Raw genomic sequence first — 23,031 nt, forward strand, 5'->3', positions numbered from 1 at the left:
GTCTGTTGGTGTTTTAATATCCAGCGATCCCAAAATATAACGACGTGAGATTCAAGCAGATTCAGATTCAAGTTTCACCGTGACTAAAGTCGGCTGATATCCGCCTTCGGTCTGCTTTCACCATCGTCACTTCCCGCCACATCTGCCCGGCCTGAAGGGAGGAAAATGAAATCCGCCCCGACACACAGACACGACTCGGTGACACAATTAACACATGACCAAAGAACAGTAAGAGGACATCTTTCTCCTGCGCATGTCTGTGGTTACATTAGAACTAGGAACTCGTCCTTATGACACATTTCAGAAGCACTGAGTATAGTTCCATCTTCCTCCATTGACAGGGCATCACTCTGAAGAAGAGGAGCTCCTGCTGCGGTAAACACCGACAGTAAACGCTGTAATCTGAGTACATTCTCCACTGTCTGCTCTGCCATCAATACAATCACAGTAATTAAGCTTGTTAACGAGAGCGGGCGGGCTCATGCATCGCCTCGCTGAAAACGGATTCTTCATTCGCGTTTTCCACGCCCGAGGACATCGGCCGTCCCGCTAAGAGCATCGAAGGTTGGCAGCACCTCCGCGAACATGAAGTCGTCTAAACTGCTGATCCAGACATCTGCGTCATCTCATCTTTAAATATTCATAAGTCTCGACCACGAGAGGTACGACGTCCAACAAATTGTGGTTGTGCAACGTGCATCGTAACCACGTGAGCGGGACGCCTTCACACAAACAACCAGAGGAGGAACCACTGACTCGCCCGCTCTGCTCCATTAAATCCCTTTTTCTTACTAAACGCACCTTCATCAGCGGGATTAAAGCAGAAACCTCCTGGACTCCGAAGAGCTTCTGTTCACATTGTTCAGGCTTAGCGCAGAGGACCGAGCAGCCTCACGCCTTTGTGCTGAAAGCCGCTCGGAATGAAGAATTCATCGTTACTTCTAAGGTTTTCAGTGACCTGAAGCACAATAACCTTCTATGGAGCAACTGCTCGGGCCGAGGGCCACGTGATTAGTTAAAAGTGACACCTCTGCAAAACACAGGGTGCAATGTTTGAGGGCCTGTTACAACTATCATTTGGGAAATTAATGTCAGGTAATGAGGCCGAAGTGGCACTAGCTGAATGAATAATACACGTGGCGTCGTAAAGGTTCAGCTGACGGGAACACGCAGAGTTCTCAGGGCGCGACAAGAAAGTCCTGCTTTGAGATTCAGCACTTTAGACAGAGGCGGCTCTCTGAAGGAGGAAATACAAGTCTGTTTTTATGAAAGATTCAGTGACACGCCTCTGAAACTCAGGAGGACCTTTTCTGCATGGACCAAATAATGTTAATTCTACATACGCTGTAGTTTAGATTAGATTTGCATTCTCTGCAGTGACCAGCAGGGGGCGACTCCTCTGATCACATGGACGTCTATGAGAAAATGACTCTCGATTTATACCCGCAGTAAACATTGCAAACATGAGTTTACGGTCTTAATCTCTAGTTACAGGTCTTCTTCAATACTTTAATGTCTTTTGTTCAGTTTATATGAACAATTTGTTCACCACAATGTCTCCAAAAATGTCTTATTCGTTCGTTCAATGTGTGTTTTTACACTCTGTGGATATTCTCCCGTTATCTGAGCTTCCGACGACAAACTCCAATCAGGTGAACTTTCATCGCGTTAATGAGACAACAGCAGAAATACGAGGCGTGTCAGGTCTTTTTACATAAAGCGTGACCTGTTTTTGTCGGAGCGTCGTGCTAATGAGGGGGATGATTTGTCTTTGGTGGCGGCGGAGACGCTCCGCCGATGATGCGAGAATCCGCCACTGATCAAACAGATTTATAAAGAAGGTTTTTCTTTATTTTATTTTTGTCGGAGCAGAAATTGCTAAATGAGCCATTTTTAACACCAATGTACAGTCATTGTCAAATGAGCTGTGATAAATTACTGTAAACAGATCAAACCCTGATTTATCGGCCATCAGTGCTTGAAGTTGTTGACGTGCAGATAGAAGTAGCGGCACTCTTAAGAGTACAATGTAGAGCGCTGTCGGCCATAAAATACAAAGAAAGGTCTCCGGATTATTTGAGTCTATTTGCATACGATTACGTTCCTGTTTTACGGTGCCGCCCAGCACAGATGTGTTCTCTTTGAGTGCCTGTTTAAACAGAACGCAGCATTAATATTTAAAACGCTCCACTGAAGGAGGCCGTCCGCTCCGGTTCGCTCCTGCAGCCCTGGTTATCTGTAAAACAACGTACCTGGCTGGATGTGGATTAAGCAGAACATGAAGGTCCACCGAAGCTTCCCGTCACATCACACACTGGTCCATCTTTACTACGGTAGTTTTAGGCAACATTTTCACTTATTGGGGAAAACATCAATCGGCTTTCCTGCCGAAAGGCGATTTATTCCACAAGATAAATGCATTATGTGGCTGAACGCATCAACAGATTAGCTTAGCTTAGCATGAAGACTGAATAAAAGGGACAGAGCAGTTGAGCTGAATCCACGCCCACACATCACAAGTCAGTTGTGTTCTTTATGTTCATTTCTTTGGCTGGAAGAAGTTGCAGAGCAATCAGAAGGTCCAACGCGTTTGTCCTGAGTTTGCATTTGTACTCATCTGAATCACAATCTTTAGCTTCGCCAACCAGATGTCGTCCGTCTGGTTTTACAGATTTGTTTCAGCTTCATCGTTTAGTAAATTGTTCGCGTAAGCAAGCATTTCTCGGAATATCTTCAAGGTGCTTAAATTTGATATTCCGATTTTTAATATGGCTGCAAACAGCTAACAGATAAACACGAAAAGATATATTGAGTAACGTCTGGGAAGAAGAGATTCTGCAATAAATGATCCATGACTACATTATCAAAATAAAAAACACACAATATGGACACTTATGACATTTCAGTGGCACAAATTAACCTTTGATTCTTTTACTCTGTAGACGAGGACAAGCGGGGTCGGAACCAAGACGGCAATAAGGCAAACAAATCCCAAAAGGAGCAGGCAGAAAATTCGTAATCAAAAGGCAGGCGAGGTCAGAACAGCGGCATATCGGGCTAATTTAGAACCGCTGGAAGACTCGGAGAACACACAAGACAATCTGGCAGAGAACAGAAATGCGACGGGCTTGGATGGTGAGTGGCTGACGAGAGGATGTGCTGCAGGTGAGAAGGACAAAGAGAACCGGGCGATGGTAACCGGCTGATGGTGTGGGAGAATCTGAAGTTAGAGAACATGGAGGTGAGATGAAAACAATCCAGGATGTGGTCAAACGTGTGACAATGAGGGTGCAGAAGTCCACAAACCCAAATGTGTCGTCCTCTTGATCCACAAAACTTGGCTCCGAGCCGCTAGAAAACACACAGCGAGCCCTTCGCAGTGCATATATAATTAAATAGACCATGAAATATTGAATGTAATGATGAAACCCAGGCAGCACTCTGCGGGCAGTCCGGTGCACATTTATGTTCTGCTAAATCAAGAATTTTGATAACCCGTCATCAGGCGCGCAGAGCTGTGCGTTTCTTTCCTTTCTTCCTCTCAGCAGCCCGGCTGTTTGTTATGAATAATAATAAGAGGTATTTCAGTGCTTTTAAATGGGATGAAACTGCCACCAAACAAATACCTTTCTATTTACACAGAGACATTCTGAACAGGTCCCTGATTTACTAAAAATAAGAGCAACTAATGATGCGGTTATTTGCCTTTGGAGAACATTTCCAAGAGCGATGTGATTTGCACGAGCTGAACGGCGGACGAGGAGCTGATTGATGGTTCGTTGAGCTTTAGGCCGACGAACGAGACCACTGACCAAAGAGAAAGATGATATACGTTGATAAAAACGTGTCCGATCAAAGGACATTTCACGAAACACAGCATCCAACTTTAGGACTGGACTTTCCTTGGACACTTTCATGTGAAGTTCCTTCTCACATCTTCTTCACAGTATGTAAAAACAGCAAATGGAGTCAATGTGGAGGTTTTTGGCTAATATGCCTAAAAAAACACATTTAGCTTTTGGATTTATTGATCTTTCCAAAATTGGGCTGTAGAATTCGTAACTACGAGCTAAAGTGCAGTCATTTGTAGAAAAGGTGGAGGTGAGCTGGACACACCGGCACGGGAACATGAACTCAACGTTGACTCAACATTATTTAATTGATATCACGTTGTTAGTAGGAATTTAACTCTGATGTGTGTTTCTGGCCTTTAGAAGGGAGAAGACGTTGTGTGAACGGATGCGTGAGGATTCGTCGGGCGCCATCGGAGAAGCAGATGAAGCGATTCACATCGCCGCGTCGCGTCTTCTGATCGCGTAGGGAACGTAAAGCACATCTAGATAGAACACAGATTCTTGTACATGCTCCATGTGGGGTCTCTCTCAGCTCGCCACCTCTGTGGTGTTCTAACAACATCTGGGCCGCTCCCCTCTCTAACGCTCCACATCTGCATTTCTGTTATTTGCAAAAAGCCCCCCACCGAAATAACACCACAAGTCCTCAGCTGTTGTTGTGTTGTTTTGAGTCAAACAGTGAGAGAAAACAAGACATTACCCCCCCCCCTCCATGCACTAAAGAGTCTCAGAGGCTCTTCACACTTCTGCTGAACGCTGGAGTGAAACAGTGAGACAGATGGAAGACGGAGGGAGGAGAGGGAGGAGAGGGAGGAGGGGGAGGAGGGGGAGGAGAGGTAGGAGGGGGAAGAGGGGGAGGAGAGGGAGGAGAGGGAGGAGGGGGAGGAGCGCCCCTGACACACCTGCCATACGGAGAGAAATCCTTCTTCTTAGTCTCTCGTCCCGACACCTCGGCGGTCATCAAATCATCGATTAAACGGTGCAGAGAAGCGGCGGCTATCGACCTGCAATCTGCCCCCAACGTGCTCCAGCGGGAGGAGGGAAAAGGTCCACGTGCACGCTGGTGTATGCACAAATGTTTTATTGCTTTGATTCCTTGTGTAATAAAAATTCTTAAGCATTTCATCAATGTAGTTATATACTGTATTTATTGTTATTTGGTGACCTTTTCTGCAGTCGGTTTCTACACTCACTTCATTCAGTGCGCTTTGTGAAGGGGCGAATGTGTACATGTGACCGTGTGTCTATATATATGTATAAATGTGTGTGGCCAGCAAAGTTTTGACATGACTCCCGTTAACTGAGCAGCTTCAGCAGCATCTCTCATCTCATCGCAGCTGGTCTTCATCAGCCATGTTTCATGCTACAAAATCTGTTCACCTCCATTTCATAGTCCACTAATGGCTGCTGCGACTGCCGATTTGGTTTGAAGCAGGTGTGTGTGTGTGTGTGTGTGTGTGTGTGTGTGTGTGTGTGTGTGTGTGTGAGGGAGCAGATGACAGGTAAACTTCACAATCACAGAGTCCTTTGAACAAACAAAACCGGCTAAATCTGGACACAAACCAAAAGCGGTCATTTCTGCTTCTGAAATGTAATCAGAGCTGCTGGACGGGCTTTGATTGTGCGACGCGGCTTCTTGTTCCCACATTTATAAACAGAAGAGCAAACCGCTCGCTGGAAGTAAAAAGCCTCTGAAGAACAGTTAGGCCCCCCGACCCCCCCCCCCAGAAGCTCCTTTCAAATGCTCTTTAGTGATGGAACGATAACGCAACAAAGCTCTTTGAGCTTCACTCCATTTAAAAATGAACGCCTCTCTCTACACAGAGTTTGACTTTCATGATGCCCAAAATGTTTCGTTTCATTTCATTTGATTATTTATTTTAGACAGGTAAAGTTAAGAGGCAGGTGCTCAAACATAAATAAATATATTAATCTGCAATTAAAAGCTGGTACGTGATCTTCCCTGTATTTACCACAACACCGTTGTTCAAATATTTCAGAATAAAAGCCTCAATTATAGTTTCGTACTTTAATGTCAAATGTGTTTGGTTCTTTCTGAGTGATTCATGTACATGTTGTTTTTTGGCAGAAGGGGGGAGGTGTCTGACTACAGGAAACACACACACACACACACACACACACACACACACACACACACACACACACACACACACACACAGGAGTAGATCTGATCAAACGTGGCTTCGTCCATTTTCTTTATGTGAAAAGTACCTTGAAATCGGAGTCAAGATAAACAACATTCAGATCTTCCCTGTAAGAGTTTTCCCCCCTTAAAGTAATGAGCACACAGAAAAGCAGTAAGAGAAACCATCCAGGCATTGAACCCTCCTGGTTTTGTGCTGTGACGGAACTGTGGACGTGATCATTGTGTTTGGAATAATAAAATGAATACATCCTATCTGCTAAAGTTCAGGTGGGTGTGTTCAGGTGTAGGAACAAAAGCAACGTGAGATTTCTCCCCTTACCTTACTAGTGCAATATCAATGTCAATATAGACATATAATATTTCCTATTAATATGCACAATAATGTGCATCTGCCTATTCAGTCTCATTGGTCTCGTTTGGTTTTCATTGTTTTTTTACGGTTTAATTATTTATCAGACATTCAAACTTTACGGAAACTTGAACCAGAAGCATCCAAACCTTTAGATCACAGGACATACAACATTCACATGTAAACTGCAACTGGACCAGCTGGTAATTCCAGGTTCCAACTCGTGCAAACCGAGAATATACAAAAGTAAAAGTTGCACCTTGAACAAAGGATCACACAAACTACCAAAGCCCGGATGCATCGAGGCATCGCAGCGGGGTGTTTGTGGGAGAGCTGCTTCAATCATTTAGCTAAAGTTTAAGGTAGTAAAGTGGTGAAATCAAGGCCAATTACAAATAAAAAAGGGCACAAGCTGCATGTGGACGTGCTCAAGCACACTCAAGGCTTTGTAGCATGTCGATGCCCGACATTTACAAAATGGCTCGGAATAAATCACTCACACATAATGAGTGGGTCTAACGATGTATTTCAGATGAAGACCCGTCCTCGTATCAACAAGTCAGACACAATTTTTTTTCTCACGACTTTATCTTAAGAAAGTCTACAGGAGATAAGAGAAAAGTCTTATGGAACCAGGCCTTTTGTTTTTGGATGAGTTGATATCACGCTTCAACCAAGTGTACTGTGGTTTACTATGAAGGGGATTTTCAAAATATAAGTCTCATCGCGCTCTGAGATTCTTTTTTACAAGTCAAAATACATTGGATGAAAAAAAATTTTGAAAAAAAATTAAATGTGGTTAAGTTAAATGTAAAAAGTAAAAGAAAGCTCAGATTTCTTTTAATAAAATCCCCAAAACGTCAGGTCAAAAAAATGTCATGGGAAAAAAGTAGAAAATATTATGTAAAAAAAATGTTAAAATGTGTTGGAAAATGCGAAATATATTAGATTGAAATAAATCGTGAAAAACAAGTCAAAAAATGTAGAGTAAAAAGTCTAGATTTGTTATGTTGAATAATTCAAAAAAAGTCAGTAAATATAAGTTCAGACAATATTTAGAAAAAAAGACCAAATATATTACATCAAAAAATAATGTAAATGTTAGGTCTAGAAATCATGGAAAACAGTGGAAAAAGAAAATCTGTCAAAAAAAAAAATTTGGTCGATTTCTTCATGGACCTTTAAAAAAAAAAGACAATTAAAAAAAAAAGTATGTTGAAAAAAGGCATTTCACCCCCCCAGCAGGCATATCACTGCAACCTTTTGAATCTAGAATCAGGCAAGTTGAGGGAGAGACGGTGAACTACTACAAGCCGCTGAGACTCACAAATCAATGAACACACAGGGTTGCCACACATGGGTTTTTCAAAGAGACTTTTCATTGATGTTTGCTCACATTATTCATGAGGAGGAAGTATCCACGGCAGCTATTCGGAGGTCAGCTGCAGTACAAAGAAAACAACCGTGTCTTCTAGTCAATAATGGAAAAACAAGCCCGAGTCGATATTTTAAAGAAAGCCACGTCTGCGTAACGAGCAAACTGCAAGATGGTGCAGTTTGTTTAGGAGGGAAACGCTTCGTGCAGGAGCCTTCGTAAACAATCGTTCATATTCAAGCTGACCATAGAGAGCATTAACATCTCTTGTGTTCGGTATTCCTACCTGTGCCTTCCAGAACACTCGCACTGGGCTTTTCCAGTCACTTTGCTAGCTCTAGCACAAGGCTAACGTGCTGCATTTACAAGTAACCAATTTACGACAAACATCCCCGTTGGGTTTGGACACAAAAACCAGCTGCTGATTGAAAGGGATTAACAAGGTCCGGCGCTGCTGTGAGTGTTTGAGTCTGTTCACACTGACTTGTTTAGAGCCAACAGCAGAATCCCGTTTTCTGATGCTGTGTGTTTGTTGGTTTGGAAACGTCCCCGCTCACCTCTTGAACTGAGGGTCCGTTCTGCTGAGGCCGAAGCCAGAGTCCCCGCTCGGCTCGCAGCAGCTGTTGTGAATATAAAGCCGAGAGTCGGCGCGCATCCGTCCCTGGCCGGCTTCATTTGGCATGCAAAATACAAATGAGTTATACGAAACCAGCGCTGGCAGGGCTCGAGTACAGCTGCAGAGCCAAGCGACAAAGTCAAACCAAAAACAGACAATTTACCGAAGCCTCATTAAACCAACAGCAAGTTGTTTTTTTATAATAAAAGTTAGAGATAAAGTTGCATATAATGACATTTGAACACAATCACATAATGTGTGCTTGATTCCTGTGATAGCGTGTTTGGGAGTATGTGCTGTAGTTACTGGAGCATCGGTCATAATACTTTATTAATAAATGTTGTTAACATTTAATATTTGATTCCCAAACCAAGGAGTTATTCCTAGAAGCTGCGTGGTGCCGACTCACAAACACTCCGACACCGGCTCCGACGTCCGTCAGTGACCCGCTGAGCGAATGTTTCCAGTCGTCTGCCGTCAGCTCCGCTACAAACAGCCGCAGAGCCTCTGATGTCTGCGCGCTTGAGAACAAGCACAGCGGCGCGAGCCGGGATATTAACCACGATGCTGCTGATGAAGAACACGGCGGTATCTCTGCAGAAGCGAGATGTTTACACACGTATTGTGTGTGGAGAGAGAAAAATGCCTTTTTCTCACCCAGCTTTTATTATATTGGGTGGTGGTTTTCAAATGATGGATGAGTGTGAAGTCATTGTGCCACATATACAAAAAAACAAATCCGTACAAAGGCTGGAAGTGGGAAAAAAAAACACACGGACCAAGATGTATTTCTCTTATTTAAATGTGATTTAGTATTTGTGCTGACAAGCTGTCTCCCGTGTTCACAGACATCTTCAACGCCTCCCTGGAGACCACGTACCAGTCCGCCACCATCATCCCAGTTCCAAGGAGCCCAGGATCACAGGACTCAATGACTACAGGCCCGTCGCCTTGACCTCTGTAGCCACGAAGTCTTTTGAACGGCTGGTCCTGACCCACCTGACGACCCTCCTGGACCCCCTGCAGTTCGCCTACAGAGCCAACAGGTCTGTGGATGACGCTGTCAACATGGCCCTCCACTACATCCTCCAGCGTCTGGACTCCCCAGGAACCAACGCCAGGATCCCGATGGTGGACTTCAGCTCTGCTTTCATCACCATCGTTCCGTTTTCTGGGCTCCGTCATCACGCAGGACCACAAGTGGGAGCTGAACACCAGCTTCATCACCAAGAAGCTCAGCAGAGGCTGAAGAAATTCAACCTGCCAACTTTTATTTTTAATTAAAATTCCTTCTTATCCTTTAATTTGAAATGGTCTATTCTATACCCCCCAACCCCAGAGCCTTATATTTGATTCCATAGAGTTCAACTGTAAATTTGTAAATTGAACATGCCATTTCTTTGTGTTGTGTTGTGTTATGTCTTGTTGTCCATTGTCTTACTGTCTGATGCTACGCACCAACCAACATGTCAAACTCCTTGTATGTCGAACATATTTTGGTAATAAATCTTCCTGATTCCTGATATAAAATAACAAATGACTATAAACATGTTGCCATGAATGACTATAAATCAAATAATTTATGTTTTTGATTTCACGGGCCTCCTTTTCAGGAACGATTTGTTTCCAAATGTTTGATTGCTCACTTCAACTGCATGTTGAATGATCCTGTTTATACAATCTTTATACCAAAAAAACCCAATTTAAAGGGAAAACTGCCAACTTCACTAGGTTTTATTACACCCGGTGGGAGACTTTCAATTGACTTGCAGTGACGGTGCCGGACCTCCCGTCCGTGACCACCGGACATCGTCACATGACGAACCAGCTGATGGGCCCCGAGCTGCAGGGGGGGGTTCTGCTGAAGGACTCTGGCAGAGCCTTCAAGTCCTCCTCCACGATCGAGGTACCTTTCCTTGGCAATCTCTCTCTCTCTCCCTCTCTCTCTCCCTCCCTCTCTCTCTCTCGGAGTCTCCCCCCTCACTGCCCTCCTTCTCTCTCACTCTGCAGTGCAGCCGAGCCGAGAGTGTAGCCTCCGCTGTCATCGCCGTGGAGACGGGCGGATGCTGCTTTCCTGCAGAAGCAGGAGTGAACGTTCAGGCAGGCGTCTGGGAGGTGTGAGGGCGTGGAGGTGGAGTCCAAGAGGAGAGGCCGGTTTGTCCCTCTCCTCGTCCCGGTCGGGGGCTTTTTTCAGCATCACCCTTCACCATGGAGCTCTGGAGCGGAAAGGTCTGGGGAATTATAGCGCGGGTCACCCTGATACTGCTCGGCTGGAGCGGGGCGGCCAGAGGAGGTGAGTTTCACTCGCGTTCATCTCAAATGAGCCGTTCCTGTCTCTCTCTTTGGAGGAACTTTAGTTGTGCATTTTGTAATTCAATGAATGCAACAGAGACTCTAAAAAAGGGAATTCAGTGATTTCTGATGTATTTTCTTACATTCAACACACTGATTTCAGAGCAAACATGTGGCTGCTCAATGAGAAACACTTTCCTCTCACTCACACCTACTAAACTGTTGCCCTTAAGCAAGGCACGCCAGTCTCAAGGCTCCAGCGGAGCTGCACCGACTGAAGGAAGTCTGTAGTTAAACTTTTGTTTTTGATTTTAAATATATATAATGTTGTTAGTTTGGTCCTACGGAGCAAAATAAATCAGTTTTGTTGAAAGGGACACAAATAATCATCAAGAGGTTCACTGTTTTTTGTTTTCTGTGATTTTGTTTGATGTCTTTTGGATGTTCCCTCCAGAAACTTCAGAATTTGACTGTAGAGCAAAGAAAGCTGCGTAGAATTAATGCTTCTTTCGTAAGTTGCCTTTCTGAAAAAATACAAAACGTCACAAACTTTCCTAGTATGATTCCTACGCTGTGCTGATCCGATGGGTATTAGAACGTTTAAGATTCATTACACGTGTGAGCCGCTGAGGGATGGAGTGTGACCGCGGTGGGGACGTATGATATTATCACAGATATGTACAGATATCATCACCTCATCTTCCTACGGGCTGTGAAAGAGTAACATTGGCAGATGAGGAGCTTTCTTTCTCTGTGGAAATCGATCGAGTACTGAAACCCTCCTCAGAGAGGAGACATGCAGAACATCATGGTCCACCGTGGAGTCTGTGATGCTCAGCCGGCTCTCTGGCTCCTGTCGGACTTTGTGTTAGCGCTGAAGCAGCGCCGCAGGCTACGTGTGACTCAAGCTATTAGAGGGAACAAGGGAGGTGAGACACCATGAGAGGCCAGGCGTCATCACTGGATTTATAACACATTTTTGTTTTTGGTGACATGTATGGTATGATATTTATAAGGACATGTATGTATCTTATAAATATGTACACTGAATATATGTAACGGGTCACACAGGCCGGTTGACGCCTGGTTCTCGCTCCTCTCACTGCTCCAGGAGCTCTGAGCTCCAAAGGGTTCACATGGCCGTTGTAAACACACATCATCTGCTCAGGGAAAGGTCCTCGGGGGGCCGCCGTGTCCGATGGACGAAACTCACACTTCCACCAGTTCTCCGTCTTATCGCTCAGTCTCGGCTGATCTGGAGTCAGTGGAGCGTCGGTTCTAATCACGGCCTCTAATGTCAGATAACGGAGGACTTACCACTCGCAGTCACAAGTCTCCAAGTCTTCCTCAAGTTGAAACCGATGTGTCAGCCGGTGCAGAGGTGCCGTGGGCCCGATGGGGGCCGGTGACGGGTTCTCGTTATGTGGGCTCAATCCCCCCCTAACCACTAAATCCTGACCCCTGACCCCTGGTCCCTAAGGTCACTGGCTCAGTGGTTGAGTGTGAGAGTCTGTGAGGGCTTTAAATGGTGTGAATCTGAGTGGGACGACACAGAGACACGTGCCGCCACATGACAACTTCAAAATGATCCACAGTTGAGAGCATTCATTTCACACTTTTTTTTCAGGCTTTTGGGGTTTGATCACTCAGGTGATAATCAATGACGACAGAAACTCCACTTCAATGACGACAGTCACCGAAAGAATCCTTCTGTTGTGTGTCCAAACCATCCGTCCCCACCGCCAGGGGTCCTAGAGGCAGACGGATGGATGCTGGTTCCCTCTGAGGCCTCCCCAGTGGTCCTCATCTCCACGCACAAAGCGTTGTCTCTTAGATAAAGTCCCTTTGCTCGGCTGCACGAGCACTAGTGACATTATTTAAAAATACTCTGTTCTTTTAAACAGTTGGACAAAGACAAACTCGCCAGGTTTTAATCCGACGGCAGACGTGTCACGGTGGTCAGTTAGTTATTCGCGCATCATTTTATTTTTTGCATTTTGTTTATTTATACATAAATGGTTTTATACTTCTATCTGCACGGACTTCTTTGCATACTAATGTGCTTTACGGTCCATTTCCTCACTGTCTGTGAATGGACCTTCAGGCAAAAGCCTTTTTCTAAACAGATATCTGCATTTATTTTTACTTAATGTGCTTTGATTCTTGAGGGCAACGCAGACATGTGAATATAATCAAATTAGTGTACATTTCTTCCCAGAAAAAAGGAAATCCTCTGCTGCTCTGCATTATTCATGAGACGCTGGTGTTTGTCACGGCGAGGAGAAGCTTCCTCTCGTATTTCCTCTTTTGTGTCATTTATGAAAATGCGCGTTCGGGGAAGGGGAGCCGCGAAGACGAGGGAGTCGAGGCGGCGTCGAGTCAGTCAGTCCGCGATCAGGATTTATCAACCCGGGGACACGCAGTTGAGTGATAAAGCCGAGTCCTGCAGTCCATCCGTCTGAGTTTGTGACCCACCGATATGTTGCTGAAGGCCATTCCCACTGGAGCTCCCGCTCCCCAAACCCACACTCATTCATCACACCCCGAGCCGTCGCCGCACGCAAACTCCTGCTCGGTCCGAGAGGCCGTGGAACGCCGACTCCCCGGAAGCAACACGGGTGTAGGCGGGTGTAGTTCAGCAGGCGAGTGGTGGAGGAAAGCTGAGCCTGTGGGAGAGCATGGCTTTAGAATCCAAACAGGCTAGTGGAAGGCTGAGATAGATATGACCTTTGACCTCAGCATGAAAACCGTTAAATGATGTCATAAATCTTTTCCACGAATCCAGAGAGAAACACAATGATGTTGATGAAATGATGATGCCGATGATGAAGTGAAAGAAGACGATGATGATGATGATGATGACGATAATAATGATGATGATGACGAATGAGAAGCAGATGGGGTAGGTCATGAAGAGGAATATGGTGATTAAGAAGATAAAGCTACAGAAGAAAAATAATAGTAATGAGGAAGATTATGAAAGATTTAAAGATATGAGAGAATTTGACGAATGTTATTCTGAAGACGACACTGATGAAGAGAGGAGAGCAAAAGAGAGTGAGTGGGGTGAACAAAGATGATGAAGATGACGGTGAAAGGATGATAATAAGATAAGAAGGTAATGTTGTCATTCAAGATGTTTCCCTTGTCAATCATTAAAAGTGTTATTTCAGTTAACACAAACTACCAAGATTCTTAAAGCTGCATTCTCTGTAGTGACCAGCAGGGGGCGACTCTGGTCCCATAGACGTCTATGAGAAAATCACTGTACTTCTCTCTTGTTTTATTCCCTCAGTAAACATTGTAAACATGAGTTTATGGTCTCAATCTCTAGTTTCAAGTCTTCTTCAATACAGCATGAGGTTTATTTAGTAGATTATGGTCCATTTAGAGTCAAACAGACCATAAAGTAGGGGAAGTTTTAGATCGGAGCTACATGCTAATTGACACTTTTCCTCATGAGAAGTTCAATCACTGCCATTTATACTTCTGTTATATGATTGAACCATTGCTGTTCTTGAGCTCAGACCAAACTATTGTCTGTTGCTCGACGTGTCACACACTGCCACTCAGAGCCAGAATGTGAGCTTAGAGAATCCGAACTCTAATCTATCGTTTGGTAGAATCTATTTCCCCGGCCACGATTCAAAGGACACACGTAGTTACTGCAGCTGACTCCGTATTGCTTCAGACTGCGGGCCGCCGTCGGCCTGCCCTCTCACTCAGATCAGCTGCAGTGCATTAAAACGTTACTGGTGGTGGAGGCGGCGGCTGACATTGAACACAGCAGGACCAAAGCCGAGTGGAAGCCACGGCTTTAAGATGCAACGCAGATGAGGTGTCTGGCGAGCAATTCAATGACCCATTTAATGAGATGGAAGAGGTATAAAGGAGAGGGAAACCTGCAGTTCCCTCCAGCATTCCTGCAACTTTCTCCCATCGTCATCTCATTTTTACAGTGTTGCAGGTCAGATGTGTCGGATCTGACAAATCTACAGGATGCGACTAAAATCAGGTTCATTTAGTGGTATTATATCTCATTTAAAAAGAATATCCAGTTGTGTCTTTCCTCTTTTTTTGTGCAGAAATGTGCCATGTTATGAGCAAAGGTCCACAGTTTGAAGTAAACAAAGAATATAATATTGCCAGAGGTGTTGTCACAAAGATGTGTGGCGATGTAACACACACAGACCGATGTGTGATTCTGTGAAGAAAAGAGGTGGCTGGAGGAAGCTATTTTAGTGGAGTAAAGTTTTGACCCCAATTGGCCAGAGGGGACCGATTACAAGAGAGATCGGCCACAATTACTCCATCCGGCCTCGGAGGCTTTCGGGTCTTGCGGGGGCGGCAGATGGCAGCCAATCACCTTCCTCGTAGAGTGAATGAAATGCCTCAAAATGAAATGGTACAAAAGCATCTTGAAGAGCACAGGGAGCGAAGGCTCTGCTGAAAGGACCAAACCGGACCCAACCAGAGTCAATCGGACCAAACCAGACTCAACTGGACCCAACCAGACCAAACCGGACCCAACCAGAGTCAATCGGACCAAACCAGACTCAACTGGACCCAACCAGACCAAACCGGACCCAACCAGAGTCAATCGGTCCAAACCAGACTCAACTGGACCCAACCAGACCAAACCGGACCCAACCAGAGTCAATCGGTCCAAACCAGACCAGACCAAACCAGACCCAACCGGACCAAAGAGACCTAACCAGGCCCAACCGGACCCAACCCGACCCAACGGGACAGGGTTGAGTGTTCCAGCGGAACATTACTCAACAATCTTGGTGTCACATTTAATTTCTGAGTCCTTCACAAGAGGAAATGTTTGCGAACACAAAGCAGCTGAATGGAAAAGCCCGAAGCTGCTCGTCTGCCCAAATGGTAAAAAGTGAAATGTGTACATAATGGGAAAGAGATCCCTGCTGTGAAAACAAATAATCACATTCAAGCTTTTTTCTATCATTAGCCAACAGCTAGCAGCTACTTTAAGACATGTGCTCTGGGAGTTGATGATGATGATGATGAAAATAATGAATATTGAACAGTGGAAAAAAAATAAACGCTTTAGCCGATGCACAGATTACTTTTTCTTCTATGCACACATGAAAAGCCTTGTGCAAGAGCACAATGTCACTTATATTCTTCCCAGACAGCCAAGCGATTATTAATGTTAGTAACTTTTTCTTCACGAACCAGATTCTGTCACCTTTTCAACACCGCAGATGAGGGTGTTTGTGTAGCCGAGATGAAGGTTAAACCTGCGAGACTCAGAGAATAAAAGGATCTGCAGCAGAGTTCTGCGCCTCGGAGGATCAAAAGTGAAGAATAGTCTATAAAGTAAACTGTAACTGTATATATATATATATATATATATATATATATATATATTTCATGAGCTGATATTAACAGCAGAGAAAGGTGTTTCTCAAACAACTCTAAGTAAAGAGGGAATGTATTGAAGTAATCACAGCTCTCTGGGTCAAAGTGATCACAATCAGGGGATGATTTCAAAATAATTAAACAGACAGCTCGGCGATTTATATTCACCGTCAGGATTTGAATGTACACGCAGCACCAGCATCAAGAACCTGGCTGGAAGCAGCCGGCTTACCCCGAGGTTTTACGGGAGTAACGTGGAAAAAGGTTTTGACCATGTTGTTAGTATGTATGAAAACTGTGAGGGAACTTATACACTACAGCATTTGTTTGCTGTGCCCCTTATCGATCCACGTGGGGCGGGTTGATCACTGTAACCTTTGTCACATGAGTCGTTTCCACTGTAAAGTCTAAATGAAATGGTTTTGATGTTGCTTGCGTGACATTTGCATTGAACTGCTGCGTTAAAAGGTGTGTTTGTGAGGAGGAGAGCAGTCTGCAGAAAACTTTAGTGAGTCCATAAACTAGTGATGGACTAGAAGAGTCCTTTTCCAAGATGCTGCTCGTGCTTTCGATGCCCTTGTCCTAAATTAGATGCGAGTCCACGGAGGACACGCATCGGTGAACATCAACAGAAAAGACTTTTCCAGCCTTAAAGTTCTCCGGCATAGAGGAGGTCAGCCCCCCCACCCGGGGAGAAGACTACAAACGCTTTCTGCTCAGAGCAGCAGCCGTGTGTATTTTTAATCTGTGTACAGTCGCACACGTCAAGAGGGACATAATCAAGAAACTGAGTTTGGATGTTTTTTTACGCTTGCTCGGCCAAGAAGGCAGCGCATTTAAACCTCAACTTCAACATAACATTTTGTTAAAATGCAGGTAATGTTAAAGACATACAAAACACATTAAAGCATGCTAAAAGTGTTTGGTATTTTTTAGATATTGTTACACTTTGTGTTGTTTGAAACTGGTTGTAGAGTTATTTTTCACACTGACCTGCGTGGGAAGGAACAGAGGAATACAGGACTGCATCATCAGATTGAATATGTTCCATTCCATCTGGCCACAGATGTTATTAACATGTAATAGCAAAAGTAGAGGGCCCAAAATAGACCCTTGTGGAACTCCCCCACAAGATCTGAAACAACTTGGCACATTGCATTTGACCTCCTTAATAACTCACACTGGTGCAACGTCTGCAGACTGCATATTATTCAGACTAAAAAGGGAAAGAATTGACAGGTTTCCACAAAACAACATTGTATGCCTCGTCGATGTGCTGCTTCTGCATTCGTACTGTGCGTGTTTGCATGAGTGCATCCACACCTTGTGCAGCATGTGTACCGTGTAATTTGCACTGGATGAGCTGGAGATGAAGGGCTGGAGTCGTCCTCCGCCTCCGGACCGAGGCTGTTAATGCTCACAGCTCCGTAGCCGTTTGACGGACAGGCTCCTTTGCTTCAGTCGGCGAGAAGTGCAGGGAGGAAGTCAGAGAGGTCCGAGCGGCAAAAGAAACGCAAAACAAGACCAGTCTGATGAAGTGCAGCCCGACAAAATCAAACCAAGTCAAATTAGTGCGCCGTCAGCCGAGTGACCTCAGTCAAAGTGGTGCAGAATACTCTTTTTATTACTATCCACATTTCGCGATCTCTCTTCTATTTCTAAACTAGAATAAACCCTCTGGGTTTGTGTGTCTGCGCAAACCGGCCAAGTTGTAACCGTGGTGTGTGTATAAGGAAAGTGGACGAATCACTGTGACGTCACCTTTTGGTTTTGGGGACATTTTAGAGCCTCGAGTCGCCGCGTGGGTCGTAGCATCTTGGGTTCCGGCTGTTGCCGTGCTGCCGTTGTGACGAGTGGGAGGAATCATTTGCTGCTCCATTACATCCAATCTTCTCTTTTAACCCGAGACTGCGCTTGCACAGCTTTTGAAACGGTAAATCATTATTATTTCTATAATTACTTTAATATGGACTGCGATATCTGGAAAGTCTCCACTAACTTTGTCAGAAAGTCACTTTGGATGTGCGATGTCACGTGGGCATTGAACTGTGTGTGTGGGTCCAAGACCAAGTGAAGGGAGATGCTCATCGGCTTGATTTAATCCAGAATGTTGCTGACGCTCTGCATTCGGCCGAGGCCACGGATGAGAGGATTCTTGCGAAGCGGCCTGTGCGTGCAGGCTACCTGTGAGCTTGTTTTGATATTAAACTCACTGAACTTTGGAGACGAGATCTGACAACAAGAATAATAACTCGCAATATCTTCTGTTTTGGCCCAGAGCTGCTAAGCTACGCGTCCTTCAGCCATAAGACCCAGTCCTCTGTGTCCCTCTGCAGTGTGTTTAAACTGTCTCTGCACGGGGGGACGTAGTGCAATCACAAGGTAGCCCCACCCTGAAGAGGAGAGGAGTCTTCTAGGTGATTTATTTGCATTTAAATGAAATCATATTTCAGTAAATGGATGTCTGTTTTAAAGGCGGTTTGGAGTGATGCAGTTGATTAGAAAACGAACCACAAGGAACGAGAGCTTTCAAGGAAATGAAGAATGTTTTGTGCCTTAACAACATGAATCCAAGGAGGTAATGAGTGTGGATTTCCCTTGAGTCTCTAAGGAGGAAACCTCCTGGTGGTCGTGCAGAATTAGCTATGAGCTCAGAGCAGCAGATTTAGAGTGGATTATTCTGCACTGACGCAGCAGGAATAAAAGGTAAAACAGTGCACGCTGTTTTTGTGCATGAAAGGCTGTCGGATGAAGAGTGCAATAGTCAGTTTGGCTCTGTGATCAATACTCGTTTGACATTTGTTCAGAGCTTCAACGTGTGACTCGCCTGCTGATGGAGGTGCAGGCTGAAGGAAATTACGCTTGTATCAGACAAAAAATTGGCGGGCAGTTTCGTTTTCGAGATACCATTTGGCCGATCAATAATGTTTTCGTGGGACCATTTCAGGGATATAAAGAACACATACAAAAGAAGTATTTTAAATCTGTCAAGAGGAAAAAACTGCAACAATTGGACCAATAAATTAAATAAAGTTTACCAAGGCCGGCTCTCCACAAACGACTGTGAGGGAAGCTATAATGTAGTAAAAACTGTGAGTATCTTCAGAAAAGTCCTCCTCAAAGCCCCCGGAGATACTAGAAAGACCTTTGACGTGTGTCTACGCGCCGTATGTGTGAATTCATCCTTCTGGGTTCAGATGCTCTGGAGGTTTAAGCCCTTTGTGTTCACTCAGTGACGTCATGCATTCTTCCGTCCGGCTCTTCCCCTGTTTAATTCCTCCGTCGAGCGGATGCGGTTGGCTGTAAGTGACTTTTAATTGGCCGTGTTTTCATGGACCCCTGTGAGGAGGCCGTGGATATTTCACGTCTCTCTGAGAGACATGGTGGGTTTGGGTGCTTCTGTCGCTACCGTGTGTGTGTGTGTGTGTGTGTGCATATCGTTTCCCTGCACAGCACGCTACTTAAGGAAAGCGCAATGATCACATCACTTGCTTTAATAGCGGATTGATTTCTGGAGCGTGGAAATCGTTTCCATCTCCGCCACTTGAACTGAGACAAAAAAAAATAAAAAATCTTTTTTTCACATATTTCTCTGGAAGAAACAACGACACAACAATCGTTTCACACTGTTTCTGTCATTAGATTATTTTTGCATCACGTGTAGTTTAGCTACATTTGTAAGCCACACAGAAGTATTTACATTCATGAGCTTTCAGATTAATTAAATTGGACTTAAGTGACCCTGTGGAGCCTTAAGCTGAATACCCCCCCAATCTGATAAAGGATATCTCCTCTATCGCTGACAGGGAAATATCTCCTGAGAATGCGGGTATCTCCTGGAGAGATTATATTAATGAAGGATCTTGAGCTGCGGTTACTTTGTTTGGTGCAGATTTAATCACAGCGAGCATATTGGATTCCTGCCAGTTCAGAACTTACTCAGAAGGTTTGACTTTGGTCCGTCTTTCGCGGGACCTTCGTTGTGTCTGGCTTTTGGGTCGTCATTGTGTGTTTGCTCGATGCAAAATAAACTGCTTCAATAGGTCAGGTCAAAGGTCAAATACACCTGAACCTGTTGAGGGAGTCTTGGTTGTGATTGATGTCAGGTGATGTTCTTTCCAAGCCCCCTTTGGCCTGCTCGTCCTTAGTAGGCTGTGACAATGCCAGGTGTCCTCCAGGTGACGGGTGGAAGGACTATTTTAACCCCTCTTCCCCCTGTCCTGTGATCCAGAGGCCTGCCGGCGTCCGCTGGTCTCCGGTCTGCCGCCGCCGGCCTTCAGCAGCTCGTCCCGGGCGTCGGGCAGCCACGGGCCGGCCTTCGCCAAGCTCAACCGCAGAGAAGGTGAGTGGCAGAGAGAAGACAACGGCCTCCTTTCTCGCGAGAGCGAGTTTTGACTTCCTCTCTCGTTAGCTCATTTCTTTACCTTTATTCATTTGACTTTCACAAAAGAGACAAAACATTTGCGCCTGACCAGCGCCGCTGTCTGGGATTTCACAAAAGCACATTTATTTATTTTCTGCGTCATTTAAGGCCACACCAACAGGTAACGGACCCGGAAACAAAAAAATTGGACTTCCAGTCACGAAAAGGAACAAACACTATTTCACTGCTTGATTCATCAGTCAGCAGGTTGGCCATCAGCAGGCAACAATCAATGAGGGGGTTTACAGACTGTTTTATCTTGTACGGGTGCACACGCTTCACTGGTCATACGTGGTCGCATTCTGCGCTATAATAAAGGGAAGGTGAACGATCTTTCCTTTTCAAGCTGCGTGATCGAGGATCAGCTCCTGAGGGAAGAGCGAGTTAGTGCAGCTGGGCTGCAGAAAAAGGGATGAAGAATCGAGAGGTGGTCCAATGAAGACCCTTTGTTTGTGTCACAGTTTGGGTTTATTTCCTGTTTTACTAACTAGTTTCCTGCCTCTTGTAAAGAATGAAAATATACACGAATGATATCAGTGGGGACAAATTGACATTGACAGGAAAATGCATACAAGTGTTTTTTATAAAAACACTGGCCAGGTAGGAGAGTGTTGTTCGTGGATGCAGTTCATGTGCTGCAAACTAAGTGCTCTACACATATTAAATATAGATTAAGTATATAGAAGCACCCTTAACGTTTGCATATTTAATGTCATAACAATAGCACAGGTCACAGTGCTTTACTGAGTCGGCTCTGCAGGGTGTCGCATGGAGCGTTTGTTCTGCGTCGCTCCTCAAACTGCTGCTATCCACATGAACGTGAAACGTCTCAACCAACAGCTTCTCTCTGTTCGCTATTTGCGGAGAATTTAATCCCATTTCTCTCCGGGGAGACGGATCCTCGGGCTCCACTTCGCTCACTAATATCTCACCGTGCCGCAGGAAGCCGGGAACCAAAGTTACGACATCGGCCTGAGGGGCAGATAGTTCAACCTAACTTTTATTTTCAAAGGGCACAAAGCAGAGAAATCCCTCCGCTGCAAAGCCTCCCTCACTCAGTGAGGGGCTAAACCCTCAGACGCCTTGAGCGAACATTTTAAGCTTGCAATCACAATACGACTCGGCTTCAATTTCTTTCCTCGGGGCCTTTGCACAACGTCTGATACCAAGCGACTCGATCGGCAGAGACAGAACTTTGGAACGAGACACTGATATTTTTGTAGAATCACTAAAAATGGAATTCGTTGGAAGGATGACGCTTATATGGACGCTGCAGTCGTCATCACAAATTAGACATGTGTCTTTCGAAGATGGAGGCGAGTGTTGATGAGATGCAGAAGCAGCTACAACGCGATGAAGACGAACCTTCGTGGACCGTCTCACGTTGCCCCATCACTCCTATTTGGTGCCTTCAGCTGTCTTTCTATTCAGTATCCTGCCATGTAACTTCCGTCGAAGGCCGCTCGAGGACCTGCATCGCTTCCTCTGACTCAAAAGAACAGAAAAAAATAAGTTTAGCTTCCAGGGAATGAAGAACATCCTCCGAAATAGAGCGCGCACTACAAAGTCCGTCCTCTCGACGTCGTGACAGCGCGACTCGGCACACATTCTGAAATGTGAATTATTCAACGCGTCTTCATCTCGTGGTCTTCAGCCTCGGCTCTCTTTGTACGGAGGTCTGCAATATACTGGCCACTTTAATATCGTAGAAGAAGCAGTTATATTATAAGAACAGTCCTTAAGCTACAGATTAAACTCTTTCCACTGTTGCAAATTAAACATCAAAGACGTAAATTGATAATTTATTGGTGCTCGGGGCTTTTAAACTATGGGAAAGTTTGTGTCTGATTAAATAAGTTTAGTACATTTGTCTTCTTTTAACAGCTGGAAACTTGTATTTGTTCTTTCAGTATTTCAAGGATCCAGCGGCATCAATCTCTTCACGCCGTCTCTCCTGATACGTTTCGATTCATCTTTGATTCCCTTTGATATTCCAGCGCTCTTCAGAGACTTTGTCTGCTCTCCTTTGTGAGTGTTGAGAAGTGACCTCCTCTTCCTCTGGGCGATGAAGATGTGTCCCCCTCTCCTCCTCCCAGGAGCTGGCGGTTGGTCTCCTCTGAGCTCGGACCCACATCAGTGGCTGGAGGTGGACCTGGGCGGGCGGACACGCATCACTGCCGTCGCTACGCAGGGTCGCTATGGCAGCTCTGATTGGCTGACGTCCTACCAGCTGATGTTCAGCGACGCGGGACACAACTGGAAACAGTATCGGCAGGAGGACAGCAGAGGGGTGAGCGCGCTTCAGATAACCTGAGATAAGACTTATTGATCGCAGAACAACACGTAAGAAAAAACCTGTGAAAGTACAAAAATACGTCAACAATAGAGGAACAAAGTCAACAAGAAATGAATCAGTGCAAAAACAAAAAAAGAGTGAAAAGGTAAAGTAATAACTAAGCGGGTCACATGGAGTCAACGCAGGGTGAAGCTCCTCAGGGGGGTTTAACAGACCACCCGTTTTTGTTTATCGATAAAAAAGAACATCACCGGCACACCGATGGTTAGAAAGT

At 45.0% G+C, this 23,031-nt stretch overlaps 1 protein-coding gene across 3 annotated transcripts in view; it reads left to right on the top strand.

Moving 5' to 3' along the window:
- Positions 1–10,362: 10,362 nt before the first annotated feature.
- The window catches only part of LOC120820903 (contactin-associated protein-like 4), a 30,172-nt gene continuing 17,503 nt past the window's right edge, over positions 10,363–23,031 (top strand). For 2 of the 3 annotated variants that reach the window (XM_040179138.2, XM_040179140.2), the window contains exons 1-3: positions 10,363–10,654; positions 20,270–20,380; positions 22,558–22,751. In XM_040179138.2, the coding sequence (XP_040035072.2) occupies positions 10,570–10,654; positions 20,270–20,380; positions 22,558–22,751 (390 nt within the window). In that variant the 5' untranslated portion in view covers positions 10,363–10,569. The remainder of the gene's footprint in view (positions 10,655–20,269; positions 20,381–22,557; positions 22,752–23,031) is intronic. The other variant, XM_078104240.1, reaches the window with a different exon arrangement.

Source organism: Gasterosteus aculeatus, chromosome 6, assembly GCF_964276395.1.
Source record: "Gasterosteus aculeatus chromosome 6, fGasAcu3.hap1.1, whole genome shotgun sequence".
Taxonomy (NCBI): Eukaryota; Metazoa; Chordata; class Actinopteri; order Perciformes; family Gasterosteidae; genus Gasterosteus; species Gasterosteus aculeatus.